The sequence below is a fragment of the Rhipicephalus microplus genome, chromosome 5 (assembly GCF_043290135.1).
Source record: "Rhipicephalus microplus isolate Deutch F79 chromosome 5, USDA_Rmic, whole genome shotgun sequence".
NCBI lineage: Eukaryota > Metazoa > Arthropoda > Arachnida > Ixodida > Ixodidae > Rhipicephalus > Rhipicephalus microplus.
The window spans coordinates 176,161,262-176,187,349 of NC_134704.1; the positions used below are offsets into that span (position 1 = coordinate 176,161,262).

At 46.0% G+C, this 26,088-nt stretch overlaps 1 protein-coding gene across 1 annotated transcript in view; it reads right to left on the reverse strand.

The window, feature by feature from the left end:
• LOC142817608 (uncharacterized) overlaps window positions 1-25,547 on the reverse strand; it is a 70,232-nt gene extending 44,685 nt beyond the window's left edge. Inside the window, exons 1-3 of the mRNA XM_075894664.1 lie at window positions 25,493-25,547; window positions 23,057-23,221; window positions 7,098-7,229 (exon numbers count right to left, since the gene is read on the reverse strand). Coding sequence (XP_075750779.1) covers window positions 7,098-7,229; window positions 23,057-23,221; window positions 25,493-25,541 — 346 coding nt within the window. The 5' untranslated portion in view covers window positions 25,542-25,547. The remainder of the gene's footprint in view (window positions 1-7,097; window positions 7,230-23,056; window positions 23,222-25,492) is intronic.
• Window positions 25,548-26,088: the final 541 nt, after the last annotated feature.

Genomic DNA, 26,088 nt, shown 5'->3' on the forward strand with positions numbered 1-26,088 from the left:
GTCCCAGAATGAAACCCCGGAGAACAACAATGTTAATAAGAGTGCTGTTGGACTGAGAATTTTCTAGTTGAACAATTCGTCGCCGGTCTTTCTGATAACGGCGAATTAACGTCATAAGTATTCCCTCAATTCTATAGAGAAGTAATTTTTCGTCTAATATAGCATGGTTTAGCGAATCAAAGGCTTTACGGAAATTCATGAACAATCCTGCCACTAAATAGCCATTGTCTCTTGACTTACGATTTATATTTATAAACGTTGAAACGAAAGTTTGCGTAGACAAACCTTTTATGAAACTGAATTGGTGCCGAGTAAAAACATTGTGCGTTTTCAGATAGACATTAAAGCTGGGAAGCAAATATTTATCAGGTATTTTGCTGAAGAATGTCAACACTGAAGTCGGACGATAATTTTCTATCCTGTCTTTGTCCTTCGACTTATAAACTGGCAGTACCTTGGCAATTTTCATCCGTTCCGGTAACGAACCCGAGACAAATATAGCATTGATGATACGAGCAAGAGCTGGTGCCACAATATCTGTGACCAGTTTAACGGCATGCGCAGAAACGTTGTCCATTCCAAAGGCTCTGTTTCGCAACCTTGTTATAACTGAAGCAACTTTAAGTTCATCTGTAAGATAAAGGTATCCATTTCTGTGTGGAGTTTAACGTCCCAAAACCACCATATGATTATGCAAGATGCCATAGTGGAGGGCTCCCGTAATTTCGACCACCCTGGGTTCTTTAACGTGCACCCGAATGTGAGCACACGGTCTTACATTTCCGCCTCCGTGCGAAAGGCAGCCGCCGCAGCCGGGATTCGATCCCACGACCTGCGGGTCAGCAGCCGAGTACTTTAGCCACTATACCACCATGGCGGGGCTAGGATAAAGATAAAACGAAGCATTTGTGTAGGGTATATATGTTGCATCAAAAGTTTTCTCTTTGGATGTACTGTGGGAAGAAATATAGGCGCTGAAAGAATGACACATACTTTCGGGTGTGTTATATGTGGCATCATTGTAAATAACTTTTTCGGTGGGTGTTGCTTTACGTTTTGTCCAATAAACTGGTTGACGCTGCAGTTTTTTTTCGTTCGCATTCTGTTGAATGCATTGATTGAACAATCTTTCTTTGCTGCATAAAGTGTTGTATTAAGATATCGCCAGTACCTAGAGTATCTTTCCCTCAAAGAAGTGTTATAATGTTGCCCCGCCGCGGTGGTCTAGTGACTAAGGCACTCGGCTGCTGACCCGCAGGTCGCGGGTTCAAATCCCGGCTGCGGCGGCTGCATTTCCGATGGAGGCGGAAATGTTGTAGGCCCGTGTTCTCAGATTTGGGTGCACGTTAAAGAACCCCAGGTGGTCGAAATTTCCGGAGCCCTCCACTACGGCGTCTCTCATAATCATATAGTGGTTTTGGGACGTTAAACCCCACATATCAAATCAAGTGTTATAATGTTGCCTGTTTCAATTTTTGATACATGTTATATTTTGTTTCAATGGAATGTAAGAGCGCACGAGTTATCCAAGGGTCTCGGGGAATTTTATGTCTCGTGCGCACGCGGAGTTAAGGATGCGTGGGATATTGCATCTGTAAGTTTATCTACAGATTCGTTGTATTATTCTTTAGAACAGTTCGAAAGGTACGCGGGAGACCAATCAATCGCATGGACATTTTGCACAAATGCGTCTGCGTTGAATATTGTCTGCGTAAAATACTTATTGCCTGGTTTAAGGCAGTTTGACATTACAAAAAGCACAAGATTTTGATCGGTAATGCTGATATCAAGAACTTCTCATGTTTGCAAACAAGAGCGTTCGACAACAGATGGTTTATAAGTGTTCTACTGAGTTAGGTTTCGCGTATTGGTTTGTTTACAAGTTGTGAATAGCCAAAACAAGTAAAACACGACACATACTCATAACAAGAAGAAGAATGAACATCACTAACATCAATAATAACATCTCCCATCACTATCAAATGAGCATTATAACCCAAGAATGTATTAAATATTTAGCCAAAATCTTAACGAAAGCCCTGATAAGCTGGAGACGGCTACCTATATATTACGCCCACAATAAGGTTCTGTGACAGCTGCGACAGATTTTTATGAACCTCTACCCACACTGACTCGCAATTGGGAGTTACAAATTGAACATCAAATCGTCGTCTGTGCATAACGCTGTCATCTATGTACAAGGCAGCACCACAGTGAGCCTAGCTAGATTGATTCTGAATTGTACGATATTTTGCTTCGAGCTTGTAACCAGGTTTATTGTACAGACGAACTTCATTCTCAGACAACCGTGTCTCTGATGTGTCAATAAAAGGGAGCTTTTTGTTCAATAGGTCAATAAAGCTGCCAATGTCGTCCTAGTTTTTCCGTAAACCGCGTGCATTGAAGCCTGCGCCCAGCAGAACGTTTTCAAAAACTGTTAAAGCATTGAAATCTTCTTTTAAGATGAGCCATCATACCGTTTCGTTTGCTATCTAGCTGATACGACTGAGATAAGCTTCGCATGTAACACGCACTACAGGACTATCAGATGCTTTGCGTGCCTTGATTTGACCTTGTTCTGCCTAAACAAACATCCAATTTCTTTTAGTTTTAGAGCCGCCGCCCACAATTTATTGTTTTCTTGGGTGACGTGCTCATTGATGTATATCATCTGTTTTCGTACAATTATGTATATCGGCTGTTTCATAGTGGTTCGCGTTGGGTTAGCGCCCTTTAAGTTACGTGCTTCGAGAAGCCGACCGACCGGACCGACTCACGTCACTGTTGCCGTGGACAACGTTACCCGGCTTTACTGCGCTAGTAGCAAGAGACTGAAAGCAGCGGCAGCCACAGCAGCAACAACGGCCATTTATCAATTTACCACTATTGGTTCAGAGATTGCAGATGTTTTTTGGTTTAACTGCGCACCGCTAGATGGTAGCACCTGTTTAGTGTAACTACGCAAAAACTGAGTTTTCAAATCACTCAAGCCATTCCTGAAAGTAGCGTCCTGTAGTTCTTTTCTTCCATGAATCAAACAGAAACGAATAAGTAGCATTTTAGTGCGTCTCTTGATGTACGGAAGGTTCTTTATTCAGTGCAGCTTGATTCATTACTAGTGAATAATTGTAGGCGGTTCTTCTGATGTCATCGAAATCATTTTGAGAATGTTTTATTGCGGCCCATGTGTTCTAGTGCATTTACCTTAATTTCTCGGTAAGTAGGACACTGTTGATAAGATTGTCGTTTTAGATGCTGTAATAAATTGAGCTTTCACTCTGACGTAAATTGTTATTTGATTGTAGTGTCCCTTTAACGCCTTGCATTTATGACGCGGAAGTCCAACGTTCGACTCCGTGCCGGAGTCTTTTTTCTGGATTTTTTCTTGCGTTTTCATGTATATAGACACGAATACATATACGGTGCGTGACACCGACACCCACGCCGACGCCAGCGGTGAAATTCAGCCGAGAGTGTCCATATAATTCGCAATAAAATTTTAATGTCATATGACAAACGGCTGATCACTGGCGTGCCCACAATAGAGACAACGTCTCTTCTTGGAACACGGTGAATGCATGTTGCCTGCGAACTTTCAGCAGCCTGGTATGTGTACACCTGCGTTTAAGTGCATTTGCTTGCGCTGGATCTTGTAATAGATGCCGCTGTGACAATATTGTGCACCTTGTAAAATTTTCACTTAAAAATCTGGTGGATACAAGCCAAACAAAGGAGCTTTAACCGTGCGACCATAAAGTAGAAATTTTACCTAAAAGTTGATACATAACGCTCGTTGCTGCGCACTAGATAGGCAGCAGCTTCTTGCACGGCAAGACAATGTTTCTTATTACATAGCATGCAGAACACTCAATTGTCGCGTGCTGCTTCAGGCCACAAGTAAAACGCCCCAACAGTAATAATTTGCAACCGACATAATTGTAAAAGTATTCATGGAAAGACTTTACTCTATTCTTCGCACAAATATGCCGGAAAATGCTTCGGGGGTAGAGAACCGTGCGACATGTCTTCTTTGCATTCAAGGTGGGCACGTGCGCTTGATCGTCACTAAACGCACGAAGAAGGTGTGTGTCGCCGTATAAAAATTAGTTGCACCATCAAAATGAAGCAACATTAATATAGTTGAGAAAATAGAAAATAAACGCTACTTCCGCAGCCCTAGACTGGAGCACGGGAGAGCGCACGTCGCTCCTCTATCTCAGCCGTAGAGGCGCCCATGTTAAGCAGAAGAGCCATCTTTCTTGCACGCTGGAGCTGACACACCTCAAGAGCTCTTTATTCTTGTTTGCTCGTTCATAACGCGTCGCTAGCAATAGCACTATTGCTTGGAAGGTAAAAAATTACTGAGCAAACGATGAATTTAGATAAAACCTTGGGCACTAACTTGTTTGTTGGCAGTCACTGTGCGAATATTCTTATACAGACGGCAACAGGACGTCTCCACCAGATGCGATTCTGGAGATCGAAAAAAAAAGTAATCATTGCCACTTCATGAAGTGAATAATGAAGAGTGGGAAGGCAGGTCCTAAGGAACATAGCGTCTACGTTGAAGTCCCCTACCATTATAAAGGGTGCTCTTGGAGGTGTTCGAAGTTTTTATTGCGATAGCAATTATCTGGACACTCTAGAGTGGATTTTGCCGCTGCGTAAGCGTCGACGTCGATGCCATGCACCGTATATGTATACGTATCTATATATGATAAAAAGCAAGAAACCAAAAATCTAGATAAGAAATTGGCCCGGAATCTGTATGCTAGACTGCAACCGTCGTCGAAAGACGATAGTGTTGCGTCTAGAGAGAGTGAACAAAACGTTTATTAGGGGCGAAGCTCCTTATGGCGTGGCTTGGGCGTCCCTCGTATGTAACCACCAGTGGCACATACCCGAAATAGGTACAACACTTGACCTCCAAAGTGGTGCCAGTGAGAGATTTCTTCTGTGCGTTGTTTAACAATAAAAAATAGTGCTCAATATACATGCCAATGGCTGCTAATGGGGAATGAGAGACATGAGCATTCGGCTTTTAGTCAACACGCACGCTGCGATCCCCATTAGCAGCCATTGGCATGTACATTGAGCACTATCGGACAAGAAAGGGATGCTACATTATACTCGCTGGGTGTAACCTCCTTAGCTTTAGAAAGGTTTAGCGAGCGTTTGGTCGCAGTGCCATGAATACAGTGAACTTGTATATACCTTGAATGAACTCAAGGTGGTTAAAAATGAGAAGTAGATACGAAGCGCAAGCCGTAAGAAAGTAAAAGCCGAATTCTCCTGTCTCTCATTTCTCATTAGCAGCCATTGGCATGTAAATTGAGTCCTATCTGACAGGGAAAGGTTGCTACGTTATACTCGCAGGGCGTAACCTCCTTGGTTTTCGAAAGGTTTAGCGAGCGTTTGGTCGCAGTGCCATGAATACAGTGAACTAGAATATACCATGAACTCGAGGTGGTTAAAGGTGGGAAGTGGACCTAAAGCGCAGGCCGTAAGAAAGTGTGCGTGTGCCACCTCTCGTTTAATCCTTGGAATGTCCGCTGGATGGCGGTGCTTCTATATGGGGAATATATGATAAAAAGATGCGAGATGGTGGGACTTGGAGTGTTGAATAGATGAACGAACGGACACACAAACAGATGCATGGATGGACGCATGAACGAACGCAGGGGCGGATGCATGAAAGAACGCAGGGACGGGCGCACAAACAGACGCATGGACGGTCACACAGACGGACGCATGGACGGACGAATGCTTCGCCCCACTCTCCATCATTCACTCCGTGGATATGCTGCCATTTTTTGATGTTCCGCGCAAGAAAATCGGTGAATGGTATTCTGGAGGCGCCGCGTCAGTTCCTCGAGCGTGTAGCGGAAGCGAATTAGCGCATCGAGGCACGTTACACACGAGCGCCATCTGGCAGTTCGAAAACGAATGAAGGCGTGCGCGCCCGCAGAGAAAGATTCATGCTTGTCTCGGAGGTGATAAGGTGTAGAACGCAAAGCAACGGGCATGTGCCACCACCGTGTCGTATTAGCAAAGCGTTGGAAGCACTTACCTTTTTGAGCATCGCGTTGTACTGTCAGCGCAGCGTGATAAACACCACGGTCCTTAGAATTACTTGCGTGTGCCTTCTCTAGTATAAATGCACACATACAAAACATCGGCGTGTTATTATGGTGTCTCAGATATGCGCAATAATTGCTTTTTATTTGACAATCACACAAGTATGAAGGCTGAACATTGAGCAATATTGGTGGGCGCTGTGTATGGGGTCGGCCGTTTTGTGTCATTTGAGGTATCGGTAAAGGTGGACAAACAGACAAAAATACAGACAGACAGATCAAAATGTTCTCGTCGAAGGTCCCCAAGAAAGACTATCGTCATTAATTTAAAAGAGAAACGCGCAGTGTGGACTGTGCGCTCCGCCTGTTTTGCTGGCCTTCAACTCAGGAGCGGCGGAGGGGAATCGGTCGGCCATCGGCAACGGCGAAGAAGTGGAAAGGAGAAGGCCATTAGATCCGGAGCTCAAACGGGGCAGCACGCGTTCGCCGCTGCGGAAAAGCGTCTATAGTGGTGTGTTAGAGCAATTTTGTGCTGCCATTGCTCTTGTGCGCCCCCTTAATCATAACCAAGGAAGCAATCTAAGAGAAGCGCCTCTTTTATATTGTGTCACTGTTCTTACGACGCACTTTCTAATTGCCGGTATACACTGAATGACGATCTCTTTGGCCCCCGCGTGGCTGATATGCTAGTCTACGGAGGATTCAGACCCGCGATATGGCATATGTGTCCCAGATGGATGCAGTGCGAGAAAAAACTATGTACAGTGACATGAACCCAGGATTGCGGAGGTATTAAAAATTTGTATTTGTTCGCTCTTGATTGGGAAGTAAATGCCTCATAGAGGTGGGGATTTTGCGCACTACTATATTATTTGCACTGCTTGCTCGCTAAAAGGGGGATGCCTCAAGCTCGTACGAATTATTCAATAAACTGCTTTAAACTACTGTACGGAACATGGTAATTCTAAGCATATCTGAGACAACAACGAAATGTTACAAGGGCACCTTCTGGTTGTTCACCTGGCATGCACTTGAATCCCTGCTTGACTCTCATAGGACTGGGGCAGATGCACTTGCCCTGGAGGCAGAGCAGGTACACGTTGTTGTAGCGGCACTGCTCCACGCGCTCGCAGCTGCTGCCCAGGGCGCCGGCTGTAGAAAGGTTGTCGGACAGCCTCACTCAAGTGAAACTCTGCTTGTAAAGCCGCTATTTAGAAATATCAAAACGAACCAACCAGTGAGCTTTTCGTTAGCACGTTCTATTCACAGTTAAATGCTGCTTGTAAAGCCGGTATTTAGAAATATGAAAACCAACCAACCAGTGAGCTTTATGTTAGCACGTTCTATACACATTTAAGAAAAAAGATCGCACACACACGGGGAAAGACAATCATGGCAGTCAGGAAGAAATGGTCGATATAAATTTACGAGGCTAATTCACAATAAAAAATCCTTGCGAAGCATACAGGTTCCTGCATTGTTTTCAGTGACAGGAACTGGAAGATGGGTATCTTCCTTAGTTGGGACACCTCTTTCTGGCTAGACTTCTAATATGTATGAAGACGTAATGGTTGTTCATCAATTTACAGTTTATTGTCCACAATAATAAGTTGGAATTGAGCGAAGAAAAACGGCGATATGTTATTTGTGATGACCATGCATTGACATTCCGTCCAATGCAGTCTCAAGTTTAAGCAGCTGCTTGAGCTATATATTATTTTGTATCGCTGCCTCACTACTGAAACACACGTACGCTAAAAACCACACATCAAAGGACAAAATAAACACTAAGTATATATCCGGCACTTGTAGCGTCGCCGATATGATGTATTTGTGTTCATGGGCAGGTGTACGGTGCTCCGTGAATATTGAAATATACACGCCATACAAAGTGTAGTAGGTAGGATAAATTGCTGATGAGTCGTCTGGCAGTGTACACTGCTAGGTAGATATTGTGTTGCACGTACGATGGCTTCATGGGACGAAACTCTGAACATCATGGTCATGTATTGCAGAGATCCTAAATGAACGAAACATCGGCGACATTCGAGAGAGCAAAAAAATTATGTGATTCTGCGCAATACTTTGTTCTCTTTCAGCTGCAAAAAAAAAAGAGAATACAGAAAATACAAAAAAACTCGACTGAAAGTCTGGAGTCATCATTGCAAACTAAGTGCTACTGTACATTTGTAGCAGGTGAATTTGTATATTACGTTCATGGAGCTCTAACAGTTGACAGAGTTGGCCGGTAATTGATACGCCAAAAAATAAGCACCACCATGCATGCTAGCAGGGAGCTCTTAATGTTGAAATATGTGTTGATATTTATACTTCAAAACATAATTTTATACATAAAAAAGTAAACGCAATCAAAATAAAAAATAGTCAGTAATTTGTGTTCACTCAAGTTTCTTCCAATGCGAGTTCATTATCATCGTTCATACCTTGCTTAAGGGCTTCAGTTCAGCATGCAAAAACTCATCAGCCGAGAAATGCTACTGTTACGTTGTTTTACACCTCTAGTAAATTTAGTGTGATTTTATTGGTTTGATTTCGCAAAATATTGTGAGCACTCTGGACAGGATTCTACAAGCGGCGATGATAACAAGCAGCTCCCAGTTCGAATTAACCGTTGTGTATACCAATGGGCTCAAAATATCGAGAGATTTCCCTCAAAGAAAAACACAGGGCTTTGCCTGCAGCAGAATATCATTTCGATTAGGTGTAGGTTTCATTGAACTCAGTTCAAATAACGAGCTTTTACAATAATATTTATTCTGTATCACATACCTGACACATCACAAGCAGTTTCGAAAGTCATGTTTCTTTTCAGCAGAACAATAATTGAGTGCAGTGAGCAGGTGTATTCAGACTTGGCCAGTGTTGTACATGATTTGTATGCGTAGTAACAACTATTTCTTTGATATTGATGTGACCTATGCAGTCAAACGGGCTAGCTTTGTATGCCACTCATGTTAATAGTGAGGTAGACAGTTAGGAAGTAGTGAAGAATTAAAATGTGAATTCAGCTTCTGCCGTTGTTTATCGTTTGAGCAGCGTCTTAGACGAATATGCACGGTTGCACCAAAAAATGCGCTGTTATTTATCTGTTAATGCAAAGCATAACATGATTACGAAGGTTATTCAAAAAGTAAGGGTCATCTGGCTCCAAACAAGTAAATATTCATTAGAAAAAGTTTTTATTGGCGGGGTTAGATGATCGAAACCTTACTTCCCTTTTTACAGAATCACTGTTAACTTCTAAGCACATTTCGTACCACCGCCGTAGTTCTTTAGTCCCTCTGCATGAAAGAATGACACCTCGGAATTGAACCTGTTGCCAACGTTGATCTTGAATTCTCGCCGTCTTCGAATCCTTATACCCCGATTTGCTGTTTCAAGTGAAAGAAGAGAAAATAGTCGCTTGGTGCTGGGTCAGTACATTAGGATGGGCTGTGAGTGTTCCCAACCCAAATCTTGGATCGTCCCATTGATTCTTACTGTCGTACAAGGATGCACGTTGTCATGGGGGATGGAAGTTCCAGATGAGGATTTACAATGTCATCGATGTTTATCGTACTTTTTGCTCTCGTGAACATTTCCCGGTATACGTCGGCTGTAACTGTGGCCCACATTTTATGAAATGAACCACAAAAAATATCCTTTTCGACTTGCAAAATGGTAGCCATCATTTATTAGGTACAGTAAAATTTTGTTTCAATTTTTTTTCAGTTATTGTTTAGAGGAGGGGTGGCACCACCCCAACGATTTTCTTGTTTTGGCATTAGGTACGCTATCGCGCATGTTTACCGGTACAACGACGTGTGAAAATAAATCATCTATGTCTTATTGTTAGTAGTTCAAAAACGGTCGTCCACTTGACATCTTGTGGTGTTTAAGTTGGTAGGTAATCATTTTAGGAACCAAGCTTGAAGAAACTTCGTGATATCTTCGTGATATCTATTGAAGAAACTTCGTTCCCTTGCTGAAATGATCGACTCGGACTAACTCTTTCGTTATTCGCCAACTATAACTCAATCGACGAGCATGTCCCAATACAGTTTTTAGCTCCTTTGAAAGGTGAATTAAGTTCTCTCTGCAGCGTGATTTCATAAATGATGTTTTCCCACGACACGCGTGCTACGCACTATTGAAAGTTATTCTATTTGGTCGAAGTTCATTGCTAAAACATTGGGCATGCGTTTTCATAAAGAGAACAATGTTATATACAGTAGCACAACGTATAACATTGAGGTTTCATTTTTTTAGCATGAGACGCCTCTAGCCAATGTGTTGTGAAAATATCACATTGCAGCCTAGGTTAATCTTACTGACACTGAATCTTTTGAGGGCATGTTTAGAGAGCATGATAATGGGCCACATGGTACCAAGTACTATGAAAGGACTGTCCAGCGTAAATACGCTTGTCTGACTTAACGACACAAGAGATAGGGTTGGACAATTGCAGTGGATAGTTTTATTAAACAGATGGCTATTACAGGCCTTTTTTCTATGTATTGTTGAACGATGTTATGGACAAGCTTTACTTGTTTACACGTATACTGCTACAATCACGAGTGTCAATAAACAATGCAAGCTTACTTGTTTGGCCCGTATTTTGCCAGTTGTGGTTTTTCGATGACCTAGCAACGTAGCGGAAATAATTATAGTACAGTTAAGCTGCCCTGCGCGCGAATACTACCTCGCAACAGCGGCGAATAAATGCCTACAGACATGCGGTCGCTCCGTACCACACGTGGGCCACACCAGCCACCAGTGCATCCGCCATATTGCCCCAGCGCAATGATGATGATAGCTTTTGCAGCGCCATCTCTACGTCAGATAAGTTAGTTCACACTGCCACCGCATTCTTATTTTGTTGCTCTAACTGCTTATTGAAAAAGATGGCGCCGGAGGAGAGTTATAAAAGGTTCAGAAAACCGTGCAACAGGTCAGTCACCAGATAAAAAGGGTGACAGGCAAAAGCCATGGAATGAAAGAAGAAGACTGCACGAAAATGATGCAGGTGTTAGTCACAAGCATAATCACGTACGAGACCCGTTATGAAGATATGAAGAATAGCCAGAGGAATAAACTTAACACTCTTATCAAAAAAGTCTACAATATGCCCATGCGCCTGTCATTTTCCACATCCACGGAAAAGTTGCTCAAAATGGGAGTGCACAACACATGGGAAGAGCTCACGGAATCACGCCATGTCAACCAGCTGGAGATGCTGGAGCTGACGGATACGGGTAGAGCCCTGCTCCAAAATTTGGGTTACCGCATCGAGGATGACATGCGAGTCCCTAAGCGTATTCCGTACGAGATCAGAAATAACTTACCTATAATCAATGTACGAAGGAACATGCATCCCAAATACGACAGAGGAAGAAGACAAGCCAGGATAAAACTACTCAAGCAGATACTACAACGCGCCAACAGCAATGAAGAAATGTGAGATACATGGACGCAGTGGCTTACCTTACAAATGACCATCTTGCTATCAGCGTGGTCGACGAAAGCGGCAAAAAATTGAGAGCCGCATCCATACGCGCCAAGGAGGCGAGTACAACAAAACAATTTTAGCGGGTAGTTTTATAAACAGACGGCTACTACTGTTTTTTATGTATTATTGAACTCTGTGACTCACAAGTGGTACTTGTTTACAGGTATATTGCTACATTCACGATTGACAATAAATATTGTAAGCTGACTTGTTCGGCCTGTCTTTTGCCAGTTGTGGTTTTTTGGGTCACCTGGCGGCGTAGCGGAAATGACAATGGGTCCAAGTAAATAGCGTAAAAGCTGGAATAGCCCTGGCTATCGCTACATGCAAGAATACGTGAGCTACCGTGATAAAAGATTCGCAAGAGGCGTGTAGAAGATACATGAACGGAAGGATCGGAAAGGCAGCACTACATGTCTTAAAAAGCACTAATGTGGACGAAATAACGATCCTTTGGACACCGGGACATGCGTCTGTCGCGGGAAACCAGGCGGCGCACACCGCGGCTCGAGATCAAGCCCACCAAGCCATCTCCGACACGCTGGGATCACGTACCGACGGCTGTCACGACAAGCATTAGTGCATACTGAAGAAGTACGCAGAAGTTTTGGCAGAGTACAGGAAGCAGAGGAAGTGGTACCCACCAGCTCACAAGGGTCGGAGTAGAGAACAAGCGGTGACATGGAGAATACTACAAGCCGCAACTACCCCGCACAGAACGTTGATGCACGCTATGTATCCAGAAACGTTCAGGTGAGACTGCAAGCTTTGTCCTCCAGGCGCGCGCAACACTCTGCGCCACATGGTGCTGCAGTGTCCTAACAATTCGGACATACCACCGTCGTCACCGCCAAGTGCAAACGCAAACGAAGGGAAAGAAACGGATGAAGAAGAAGCATTTGAAGATCAGTGGGAGGCTTTGCTTGTTACGCAAGACCCTGACATTCAGCTACTATTGGTGAATCGGGCTCGAGCGGCGGCAGTGAGCCATGACTAGCTGGACTGGGCATGTACAAAGAGCCTGGTCTAAATAAATCTCGTATCATTCATTCTGTCAAAAGTTGTCTGCCTTCTCTAAATTGTAGTAAATAGGTGTTCTCTTGTAAGGACCGGTTGACGTGGCATCGCTAACATGACGCAACAAAACAAGCGTCAGCGTGCTTTGGATCTATGTTGTTAACACCATAATGAAATGGGTTACATTTGGTTTTTCTGTGCCATATTTTCAGCAGATAACTTATTCATACAGCGAAATACACTAACATAAATAAATAAATAAATAAAGTAAATAATATATATATATATATATATATATATATATATATATATATATACATATATACATACATACATATATATATATTGTGGCGAAGCCTTCGAACAGTGGGTCGTCCTCTCCAGCGCCTTCTAGCGGGTCGCCCTTTTTAGCAAAAAGAAGAGCAGCTAGTGCAGAGAGTCGGTACTCGCATTGACTGTCGCTGTCGAGCATCATCGACAAGTGACCGCCAATAAACGTCTCAACAATTTGGTGGAGGTGCTGGGTAATTCTGTCAGCCTCTGACATGCTCGCGTCCACTTTCTGGCACAAGTCAAGGATGTACTCTATGTAACTTATAAAGGACTCACCAGTCTGCTGCGCTCGTTCAAGAAACTGCTGTTCGGCTTGCAGCTTACGAACGGCAGGACGGCCGAACACGTCGAAGACGGCGATTTTAAAAGCGTACCATGTGGGGCAATCGGATGCGTGGTTGTTGTACCACATGCCGGCCACACCCGCGAGGTAGAAAACCAGGTTGCCGAGTTTACCTGCCTCGTCCCAATGATTGGGGACGCTGACGCGTTCGTACATAGCGAGCCAGTCCTCGACGTCGGTGCCATCCGCGCCGGTGAAGACAGGAGGGTCACGGATGCGGGGGACACCGGAACATGGCGTCGGCGCAGAAGGAAGCGTTTGCTGCGCGGCGTCTTGGTGCATGGTAGAAGGCACGGTACGGGATCGAAGCTCCAAGGGCATCGAATGCTAACCAACCAAAGGTGTTAGAAGGGCACAGCACTCTCCACCAAATTGTTGAGACGTTTATAGAATGTCAGCGCCGCAAAACTTCAACGCACCTGTCGCCGGCAGGTCTGAAACCTCTACCTTGCCCTGCTAGGCTGTTTGGGCGCGTTAGCATCGATTCGTATGGGCCACTTCCTCTAACGTCAGCTGGTAACCGCTGGGCCATTGTTGCTGTGGACCACCTCACGCTATACGCCGAAACTGCCGCTCTCCCCGCGGCTACAGTGAGCGATGTGGCCTCTTTCCTGCTCCAACGATTCATCCAGCGACACGGTCCACCTCAGGAACTGCTCAGTGATCGAGGCCGCGTCTTCTTGTCTGAAGTCGTCGAAGCCATTCTCAAAGAGTGCAACGTTGTTCACCGCAAAACTGCTGCTTACCACCCACAGACAAATGGCCTCACCGAACGCTTCAACCGTACGCTCGGCAACATGCTCTCCAAGTACGTCGCCGGCAATCACACAAATTGGGATGCCATTCTACCCTTCGTCACCTACGCATATAACACCGCCTTACAGAGCACTACTGGCTTTTCACCTTTCTCTTTATTATATGAAAGGCACCCATCGCACACCATCGACACTATACTTCCGTACAAGCCAGATCCGTCCGAGTGGGTGCCTATTTCTGCTACAGCCAAGCTTGCTGAAGAGTTTCGAGAGCTTGCAAGGACCTTTACAGCGCATGATCAAGAGCAGCAGAAAGGCATTCGCGCTGACACCAGCACTACTGCGCCCACGTTCCTCCCTGGAGCGCTCGTCTGGCTCTCGATCCCTACCACTTCAACTGGCCTATCTTCAAAACTATTGCCGAAATACGAAGGCCCCTACCGTGTCGTTGAACGCACTTCCCCTGTAAATTACTTGATTGAACCCATCAAACCATCTTCGGACATGCGCCGTCGAGGGCATGACATTGTCAACGTGGAGCGCCTCAAAGCCTACCACGACCCGCTCATAGTAACCAGCTGTTAAATCGCCAGGCGGCTCCCTCTTCGTACCCGGGGTAGTTGTGGCGAAGCCTTCGAACAGTGAGTCGTCCTCTCCAGCGCCTTCTAGTGGGTCGCCCTTTTTAGCAAAAAGAAGAGCAGCTCGTGCAGAGAGTCGGTACCCGCATTGACTGTCGCTGTCAAGCATCATCGACAAGTGACCGCCAATAAACGTCTCAACAATATATATATATATATATATATATATATATATATATATATATATATATATAATTAGGAATAAAGGAGCACACCTACAAAAATTTGATAGTTGTTTACTCTACGTTTCGGCCGCGCCACGGCTGAAACAAGGTGTGCTCCTTTATTCCTAATTATATTTGCACCAGACCAACAGAATTTCTATATATATATATATATATATATATATATATATATATATATATATATATATATATATATATATATATATATATATATATATATATATATATATATATATATATTGTCACGGGGTCGTGACGTGGCCGAAGACAGGAGACTTCGTGTTGGGATTTTAACTGTTTATTTGGGCGAACCTGTGCCGGTAAACAGAAAGTCCAATTACAGCAGCAGTCTCGCACAGATAGCAGTCTCAGACTGATAGCGGCGAACGGAGCGTCGGCCTTCGATCAACTACTGACAAGCGGCGAAGCGCGTTGGCATTTATACTCCCGCCGTCGAATGTTCTAGCGCTACCGCTGGCGGCGGCGTACGTTCCAGAACAATCTGTACCATTCGCACAGTGGGCGTGATCTTATCGAAATGATCTACTACAGTCCGGAACCCTCTCGAAAACTGCTGGCGCGGTTTGCGCTGAGAATCGTGTGGTGTTTTGGGACGATAACAAAAGCTTGGGAAATGGAACGTGGCATTGCCCCCCTCTGAAAAAGGCATCGTCTCGATGCTTTAACTAAAGATGAAGGTACAATAATAATGAGAGAAAGTACAATGAATAAATTACAATACAACAATAATACAAAAAACACTGTTTTAGTTTGTTAACGCGCATGAAACGGCTTTAGGCGTGCGACTTGGACGACTTCAGGTCGCGATCGGCGTCGTTGAGAGTTCGTGATGCCGTCGGGGAGAACCTCGTAATCAAGTGGGCCGAGACGTCGAACCACCCTGTATGGTCCGAAGTACCGTCGCAGAAGCTTTTCACTTAGTCCACGTCGGCGTATCGGCGTCCACACCCAAACACGTTCACCGGGCTGGTATTCCACGAAGCGTCGTCGAAGGTTGTAACGGTGGCTGTCGGTCGTCTGTTGATTCTTGATACGGAGCCGCGCAAGTTGTCGGGCTTCTTCGGCGCGATGAAGGTACTCGCTCACATCGATGTTTTCTTCGTCGGTGACGTTGGGTAGCATGGCATCGAGCGTCGTTGTCGGGCTCCTTCCGTAGACCAATTTGTATGGAGATATCTGCGTCGTCTCCTGCACCGCCGTGTTGTATGCGAAGGTCACATACGGAAGAATGGCGTCCCACGTCTTGTGTTCGACATCGACGTACATTGACAGCATGTCGGCGATCGTCTTGTTAAGCCGCTCGGTGAGGCCGTTGGTATGTGGGTGGTACGCTGTCGTCCGGCGGTGGTTTGTTTGGCTGTATGCCAAGATCGCTTGAGTTAAGTCGGCAGTGAATGCCGTTCCTCTGTCGGTGATAAGGACCTCCGGGGCGCCGTGACGTAGGACGATATTTTCGACGAAGAACTTAGCTACCTCGGATGCACTGCCTTTGGCAGGGCTTTTGTCTCGGCGTAGCGGGTGAGGTAGTCGGTAGCTACCACGATCCACTTGTTTCCGAAAGCCGACGTCGGGAACGGCCCCAGTAGGTCCAAACCAATTTGCTGGAAAGGTCGGCAAGGTGGATCTGTTGGCTGCAGAAGTCCCGCTGGCCTTGTCGGCGGTGTCTTGCGTCGCTGACAGTCCCGGCATGTCCTCACATAACGAGTGACGTCGGTGGTAAGACGCGGCCAGTAGTACCTTTCTTGTATCCTCGCGAGCGTGCGAGAAACACCGAGGTGCCCTGCCGTCGGATCGTCGTGGAGGGCCTGCAGGAGTTCTGGTCGCAGAGCTGAAGGCACCACAAGGAGGTACTTAGCCCGAAGCGGTGAAAAGTTTTTCTTTTGTAGAAGACCGTTTTGTAGAAAAAACGACGCAAGTGCGCGCTTGAATTCCTTCGGGACTTCGGCGGTCCTGCCTTCGAGGTATTCTATTAGGGCCTTAAGTTCCGGGTCGGCCCGCTGTCATTCAGCGAAGTCGTCGGTAGTGATCGTTCCCAAGAAGAAGTCGTCATCCGGGTCGTCGGGTAGCGGTTAGTCGACAGGCGCACGAGAGAGACAGTCGGCGTCGGAGTGTTTTTTGCCGGACTTGTAAATGACAGTAATGTCATATTCTTGAAGTCTCAGGCTCCATCGTGCGAGGCGACCTGAAGGGTCCTTCAAAGTGGCTAGCCAACACAAGGCGTGGTGGTCGCTCACAACTTTGAAGGGCCTGCCGTAGAGGTATGGGCGAAATTTCGACGTAGCCCAGATGATGGCGAGGCACTCCTTTTCTGTTGTGGAATAATTTGCTTCTGCTTTGGATAGCGATCGGCTGGCGTAACTAATAACCCTTTCAAGTCCGTCAGCCCTCTGCACAAGAACGGCGCCAAGACCTACGCTGCTTGCGTCAGTATGTATTTCTGTCTCGGCGAATTCGTCGAAATGGGCAAGTAACGGAGGCGTCTGGAGGCGGTGTTTAAGCTCCTGGAAAGCGTGTTCCTGTGGCGTTTCCCACTTGAACTCTACGTCGGCCTTGGTAAGGTTAGTGAGAGGATCGGCGATGCGGGCGAAGTTTTTCACGAACCGCCTATAATAGGCGCACAGGCCCAGAAATCGGCGCACGGCTTTCTTGTCAGTGGGCGGCGGGAATTCGGCGATGGCGGCTGTTTTCCGTGGATCAGGACGAACTCCAGACTTGCTGATAACGTGCCCCAGAAACAAGAGCTCTTCATACGCAAATCTACACTTTTCTGGCTTCAGTGTGAGTCCGGAAGTCTTGATGGCTTGAAGTACAGCTTCAAGGCGTCGAAGATGCTCGTCGAAACTCGAGGAAAACACGACGACGTCGTCCAAGTACACAAGGCAAGTCTGCCACTTCAATCCTGCTAGTACTGTGTCCATAACGCGTTGAAAAGTTGCAGGCGCTGAGCAAAGGCCGAAGGGCTTCCCTTTAAACTCGAAGAGGCCGTCCGGTGTTACAAACGCCGTCTTCTCTCGGTCTCTTTCGTCGACTTCGATTTGCCAATAGCCAGTCTTGAGGTCCATTGACGAAAATTTCTTGGCGTTATGGAGCCGATCAAGTGCGTCGTCTATTCGTGGGAGAGGATACACGTCCTTTCTTGTGATTTTGTTCAGGCGGCGATAATTGACGCAGAAACGTAGGGTCCCATCCTTTTTCTTCACTAACACCACGGGGGATGCCCATGGGCTCTTGGACGGCTGGATAATGTCATCCAGCAGCATTTCATCAACTTGTCTCTTCATGGCCTCACGTTCTCGCGTCGAAACCCTGTATGGACTCTGACGGAGTGGTCTGGCATTTTCTTCGGTTATGATGCGATGTTTTGTGATTGGGGTCTGCCGAATTTTCGATGACGACGAAAAGCAATCTTCGTATTGCAGGAGCAGGGCCTTGAGCTGTTCTTGCTTATCGTTCGGAAGTCTGGGATTGACGTCGAAAGCTATGGGAGGGGCTTGGTGCCTCTGAGCAGGTTCCGCAAAATCGGCGAGGGCGAAAGCACTGGTGGCTTCGACAATTTCTTCGATGTATGCGACCGTTGTTCCTTTGTTCACATGTTTGTACTCATTGCTGAAATTCGTTAGCATAACCGTTGCTTTGCCTCCCCGCAGCTCTGCAATTCCTCTTGCGACGCAAATATTTCGGGTGACCAACAGATGCTGACTGCCTTCAACGACGCCTTTGAAGTCAGGTGATTCAGGAGCGCCGACTGAAATAATGACGCTTGAGCGAGGCGGAATGGTGACTTGTTCTTCCAGCACATTCAAGGCATGGTGTCCAGACGGCGTGCGCGGCGGTAGTGCTTCTTCTGTGGATAACGTTATCGACTTTGTTTTTAGGTTGATGACAGCACCATGGAGGCATAAGAAGTCCATGCCAAGGATGACATCTCTCGAACAACGCTGTAGGACTATGAAGTCTGTAGGATAAATACGACCGCTAATGGTGACTCTTGCTGTGCAGATTCCTGCAGGCGTTACGAGATGACCTCCGGCTGTGCGGATTTCAGGGCCTTTCCAAGCTGTCCTAACTTTCTTTAACTTCGCGGCGAACGACCCACTGATGACAGAATAGTCGGCTCCAGTATCGACGAGAGCGGTCACACTGTGACCGTCGATAAGAACGTCGAGGTCGCTAGTTCGCCGTCTCGCATTACAGTTAGGGCGTGGCGTCGGGTCACGGCTGCGTCGGCTTGTCCCGCTGCTTTCACGTTGCGTCGTCAGGCCACCTTCAGTAAGTGAGCTTTCGCCATCAGGGCTTTGCCTGGTTGGCGTTGTGTTCGGAAAGCTCCGTCGCGGCCTCGTCGGAGGATCTTCGGTAGTTCGTCGCACAGCAACCGCACCTCCACCGGTTGCTGCCCTTAGTTTCCCGGATACGGGCTAGGAGACCGGCCCCGCATTGGGCCAGAGTACTGTCGGTGGTGCGGTGACGTGCGGCGGCTGGGCGACGGCGAACGCGAAGGGCTTCGTGGTGTCCACCGAGTTCCTGTCAGGTAGTCGGCGATGTCACGTGGTCGTTCTCCTGGCTGCGGACGTGGTGCATCGACGGCGAAGCCACGCAGTCCCATCTGTCGGTACTGGCAACGGTGGTAAGTGTGTCCGGCCTCGCCGCAGTGGTAGCACAGTGGGCGGTGGTCAGGGGTGCGCCAAACGTCGGTTTTCCTCGGCGCACTGCGCTGGCCCGCTGGTGAACGGTAGGTCATCGGTAGGGGTGGTGGCGGCGGTGGTGTCTGGCGACGGAAGTGCGACGGGGCGGCGTTTTGGCGTGGACGGGGAGGAGCGTTGTGGCGCACTGCAGCGGCGTAGCTCATAGTTTCTGGCTCGGGCAGCGGTGTATGGGGAATTCGAAGTGATTGCCGAACTTCTTCTCGCACAATGTCGGCGATCGAATCCACTTGAGGTTGCGCCGAAGGCAACAGTTTGCGCAGCTCTTCCCGCACGATCGCTCGGATCGTTTCACGCAGGTTTTCGGAGTCACTGGTTTGAGCAGCAGCGCATTCTGGAGTCAGGCGACGATTATACTGTCTGGTGCGCATGTCAAGGGTTTTTTCGATGGTGGTCGCCTCGGATACAAATTCTTGGACGGTGTTCGGTGGATTCCTCATTAGTCCCGCGAAGAGCTCCTGTTTGACCCCTCGCATGAGGAAACGAACTTTCTTCTCCTCAGGCATGTCTGGGTCAGCGTGACGAAATAGGCGGGTCATCTCCTCTGTGAAAATTCCAACCTTCTCATTCGGTAGCTGAACCCGGGTCTCTAGTTGAGCAGCGGCCCTTTCTTTGCGAGCGACGCTCGCGAACGTTTGCAGAAATGCGCCGCAGAAGACATCCCACGTTCGGAGCGTGGACTCACGATTCTCTAGCCTGGTCCTTGCGGTGTCTTCCAGGTAGAAGTACACACGCCGGAGCTTTTCTTCGTTGTCCCAGTGGTTGAGGGCGGTCACACGGTCGTATGTTTCTAACCAGGACTCCGGGTCTTCGAACGATGACCCATGAAAAATTGGTGGTTCCCTGGGTTTATGCATGACCATCGTGGGCAGGGATGCGGCGGTTGTCATTGTCGCTGCAGTCGCGGTCATGGCCTTGGTCTTCCGCGCCTTGTCTTCTAGAATCCCGTACTCCGGTGGTAGCCCTTGCTGTCGGCGGCTTGTTCGCTGCTCCTGGTTGGCGTCGGTGTCTTCTCCGCGACGTGGGCTGGGTTCGCGGCTTGACGAGGGCGTGCGGTACATGAACGAAGCAGCACCTCCACCAGATATCACGGGGTCGTGACGTGGCCGAAGACAGGAGACTTCGTGTTGGGATTTTAACTGTTTATTTGGGCGAACCTGTGCCGGTAAACAGAAAGTCTAATTACAGCAGCAGTCTCGCACAGATAGCAGTCTCAGACTGATAGCGGCGAACGGAGCGTCGGCCTTCGATCAACTACTGACAAGCGGCGAAGCGCGTTGGCATTTATACTCCCGCCGTCGAATGTTCTAGCGCTACCGCTGGCGGCGGCGTACGTTCCAGAACAATCTGTACCATTCGCACAGTGGGCGTGATCTTATCGAAATGATCTACTACAGTCCGGAACCCTATCGAAAACTGCTGGCGCGGTTTGCGCTGAGAATCGCGTGGTGTTTTGGGACGATAACAAAAGCTTGGGAAATGGAACGTGGCAATATATTTTTTTTATTAGTTTTCTTTTTTTCTCCTTTGTTTTGTGCATGTCAAACCGCAATGCAAATACTTTGCAAACGCATGCGGAAACGCGTAGCATGTGTCATTTTTGTTTTTATTTTCAGTTTCGTAGCAGTGCACAGAGCTAACATGCCTTTTTCCTTTGTAAATGTGACCTTGTATGCATATTTCGATGCTCCCCCCCCCCCCCCCTTATGTAATGCCCAACCAAGGGCCTTTAAGGAAAATAAATGATATATATATATATATATATATATATATATATATATATATATATATATATATATAGTCAAGTAGATCCTCCGTGAGCGGTCACAACGTGGTTTATTTCGACGTTTCGGCCTAGAATCTGGCCTTCATCAGGAATCCTGATGAAGGCCAGACTCTAGGCCGAAACGTCGAAATAAACCACGTTGTGACCGCTCACGGAGGATCTACTTGACTATATGCAACGCTACGGCCACTCAACCACCATGCCTGCCTATATATATATATATATATATATATATATATATATATATATATATATAGGCAATAGAATTTCTGTGGCAAAAACCCACTTGATGGACAAACTACTACCTTCTTCGTTTTTTAGGCACCAGAGGAGATTAATGAAATTCACCCTATTTCTGCCTCTGATTGCCGTTGATTGTGATGGCAGTTTTCTGATAGGGCACACAGATTTATGTGGCACATACTTATTTGTTGGACTAACTATTGCCTTCTTCATTTTCAAAGCACCAGGAGGTATCAGTGGGATTCACCCGATTTCTGTGTCCCATACCAGCTTATGATGATGACTTTTTAAATGCAAAGCATTTTTAACAAAGTTCGGTGACTTTGAGCGTGTCTATCTATCTATCTATCTATCTATCTATCTATCTATCTATCTATCTATCTATCTATCTATCTATCTATCTATCTATCTATCTATCTATCTATCTATCTATCTATCTATCTATCTATCTATCTATCTATCTATCTATCTATCTATCTATCTAGCCGCTTACGTTTGGGTGCTCTTTGGTCGCCTCAGTAACTTGGCGTGAACTAAAATTGGCATGGCAGGGTAAGATAGTTTGACGAATATGACGCGCTGGTCAAGACATAAATAATGTCACAATCCCGTCGCGTACATCGTCAAACATTTCCCGCCAGACTGTGGCACATACCCACGGGCAGGGATGTGCCGGTGGCAGGGAGGTATGTGCCCCAAGTTATTGGCACTTAATATTTACCAAGGAACGATGAGAACACACATGGGCAGTTTTAATGCGCGAGTGTTAAGAAATACCCGACATCGGTAGCGTCGACCTTACGAATGCAAAGCTTTAATGTCAGGGTCCCAGCTTGAATTGAACCCAAGCATTCTGCCTGGCAATAATGTATTTTACCACAGAGCTACGCCAAGTCTCTGAACAACTTTTCAAATAGACGCTAATCTTATTGAAACATATGTAGTGTTTGAATTGCTGCCTAAAAAATTTTATAAACATTACATATGTGTTACTTTGATACAGCCGTAACGTCAGGTTAACATATATTGTGGTTGGTTGTCAGGCGCTAAAGTTGATTTATGTAGCAGTGCCCAGGGCCAGCATCCTCGCGAGCATCAGTGCTTCATATCAGCTTCTGGTGTTGCTAATACACATGTTTCAGTTGGCATCCTTGCGCAAGTGCAAATAACTGGTTATATGAACATGTGCAACTCTTCAACATGTGTCTGTGCGTGTAACAATTGTACATACATTTAGCATCATTTCATGACGTGTCGCTCAATCAAAAAGTTGCAACACGGTCACCTTCTTTCCGCATGTTTCGCCTAACGTCGTTTCCCAATTACGTGGGATCTGCCAAATTTTTCTCAATAACATTGCATTGACGCCGGCTTGACAAAGTGAAAGGAATCATGCTCGTACCCATGCCCAAACTGCGTCAGGTGTTTCCCAAGGTGATGCTAACTCACCCCTGCTGCACTTGTATATCCCGCCTTCCTCCAAGAAGAGGGGCGTGTAGTCAGGGCAAGTGCAGTTACCGGGCTCCCCATCGTCGTCCGCGTTACACGTCAAGCCCTTGATGAACTTCGAGGCACAGTCGGAGGTGTTCAGGCAGCGCTTGCCAAGAAAAGCCGCTGCACAGGGGTCGCAACAAACACCTCTTATGGTACAGGAAAATGAATACGTAAAGCCATTGAAGCAAGTCAATTTAAGCTTTGTTTGGCATTAGTAAAGTGGCTTTTGACAATGGCGTAATACCAGAATGCAGCCTACTGCCCTGACATGTTGCGTACGTATTTAAGACTAGTGCCCTTCCAGCTGGTAGAAGGACTGAAAATTTTGCCGCTGTTTCTCGGTTTTCAGAAGGGATTTAGCTTTCGTTCACGTTGTGACGACGCTTAAATTATACATCTATGATTGAAACATATGGGTAATACTTATAGCACCTCTGTAGGCGGCTATAAAATGTTTTTTTTTCTAAATGGTTTACAATTTCCCCCTAGAAACTTTGCATACTTCAACTAATTGAGCAATAGTGTTTAAAACATGGACTTTGCTTACATGAGGACTTGAATTTCCCAATTGACAAACTTATGATTTTATAATAACGTGAAGCTTACACTATCAAATATTGTAGTTTAAGGCAGTTCAAAAATGCTTGACAGTGAGATTCTGAAGAGCATTCAATTTTTTCAGTGATTGAAAAAACAGTCTTCTGGTGCACGTTTTTTCAATGAAACAAAAAATTGAATGATCTTTAAGACATTTTAAAATGTGATGCGCAAAGAGTTCCTTCACTGTAGTGAAACAGAAGGAAAGCTAATTCGACGCCCATTAATCAAAAAGTGAATTGTTAGAACTCGTTATCTGGTTACGGAGAGTATAAGTATTCTTTAGTGCGTCGAGCTCTCCTTCATCAAGATTTATTTTTCAAACACGCCCGCGAAGCGGCCCACAGGCTAGGCCTGCTGGCCATAGTCACCTAATTCACGCCAGGGAATGTGCCGCACGACTTTATTATAGTTATTTCACTTACTTAATCCAACTCTTGCTATTTCGGACATATTTCGCCGCAACCAGGTCAATACGCATGATTCACGGAGCGTGCCAAACGCAAATTAGAGCTTGTGTGATACGCAAAGGAGTGAAAATGGTGTTCTCGATCTACCGAATCAAAGTGGCTCAGTCTGCGTCGCCATAGTGATCAGCTTGAATGGTAACAACGTGCGTGACATTTGGAGATAGCACGAGCTGGGTTAGCTAAGACACGGAGGTCTTGAGCCATGCTCACATTTTGAACCAAGGTACCAGTGTTGAGATTAAGACTTTTTATCGATCTTATGCAAATGGAGCACATGATTTTCTTATTCATCACGAAAATGATAACTTATTGAAGTAATAGGCATTTCTTTATTATTTTCTTGATAATTTCAAGAATTTCGAATTCGCCCCGCCGCGGTGGTCTAGTGGCTAAGGTACTCGGCTGCTGACCCGCAGGGCGCGGGTTCGAATCACGGCTGCAGCGGCTGCATTTCCGATGGAGGCGGAAATGTTGTAGGCCCGTGTGCTCAGATTTGGGTGCACGTTAAAGAACCCCAGGTGGTCTAAATTTCCGGAGCCCTCCACTACGGCGTCTCTCATAATCATATAGTGGTTTTGGGACGTTAAACCCCACATATCAATCATCACTCAGAATTTGGAATTCGGTTATTATGGGCATTACTCTTGTTTGACTCCCGTAAAACCCGAGGTAATGACATTCTAATGTATTAGGTCTCATGCTTTTTGTCTGAAACCTTTTTTTTAAATAGATTTAGTATTAACAGTCATCCCAGTGTAGGTGCGTTTTTGAAACGAGCCCGTATTATATACTGAATTTGATCAGGATAGCGTTATCGTTTTGTGTATTTTCATTTCTTGCGAAAGTAATAATCCATTCGAATTGTCTCACTTGCAGTCTAGCTTTGTGTTGTATGCCTCAAGCAATCTTAAATGTGAAAGAGAAGTATGGTTATATAGTTAGCATGAACTGCACGTCAAGTACAACACGATTTCGACACACTTTTGTTTGTCAAAATGAGCATACACAAACGCCCTACTAGTACCACACAACGACCCCACCAGTAAACGTCTCGGTGGTTTTGGTTACAGCGAAAACCACCAAAGCGAAACATCCTAAGGCGAAAATCCCAGTGCTTCGAGGAAACTCGCGCACGTGAACTCTAGTAACGAATGTGCACGCGACAATATCCCAAAGTCACAAAGTATTATTTATTGACACTGCTAAAGGTGCACAATATAAAACCAAATTGTTTTACTTCTAGTGTATTGTGGTTGAAAAAAATGTGTGAATCTATTGAAGTACCTTAAAGCAGACCAAGCAGATGCTCCTTGCGTTTACTCACCGCCATTTTCATGTATTTCTGTGCGAGGCCAGTCCGAATCCACCGACATCGTAGTCATGCTGAAATCGATGCGAGCAACGCAGCTTTTCTAAATATGAGTGAATATTTCTCACGGTAGTTTTTCTTCTCATACTCAGCGGATTACGCCACTATGTATAAACACACACGGCATGCCATGAGAACCATAGTAAATGAACGTCATTGGTACTGCACCGCTAAATACAATTGCGCTGGTTGGGTTCATAACCATGACGAGTACAAAGAATAGCCCTGTACATTAACGAGTACATAACGTAACAACATCTGTGTGCCTATATTTCAATAAGAATGACGGAGAACAACAGGTGTGAATACAAGTCCTCTCCACTTGTAAGGCGTTTCTAAAACTGCATTATGATTATGCCAAATAGAAGCTCCCAGAATTTATCAACTGCCCTCTTAAACTTTCAAACTAGCCTCGATACACAGCCACAGCTTGCTTCTAACAATCAAACCAACTACGCGCGAGCGAATCTATGGCGCGGTCGCCTAGCTGAGCTCACTAAAAAGTTGTCGATATATTGTAATGCGACTCGCCGCACTTTCCTTCTAGCACG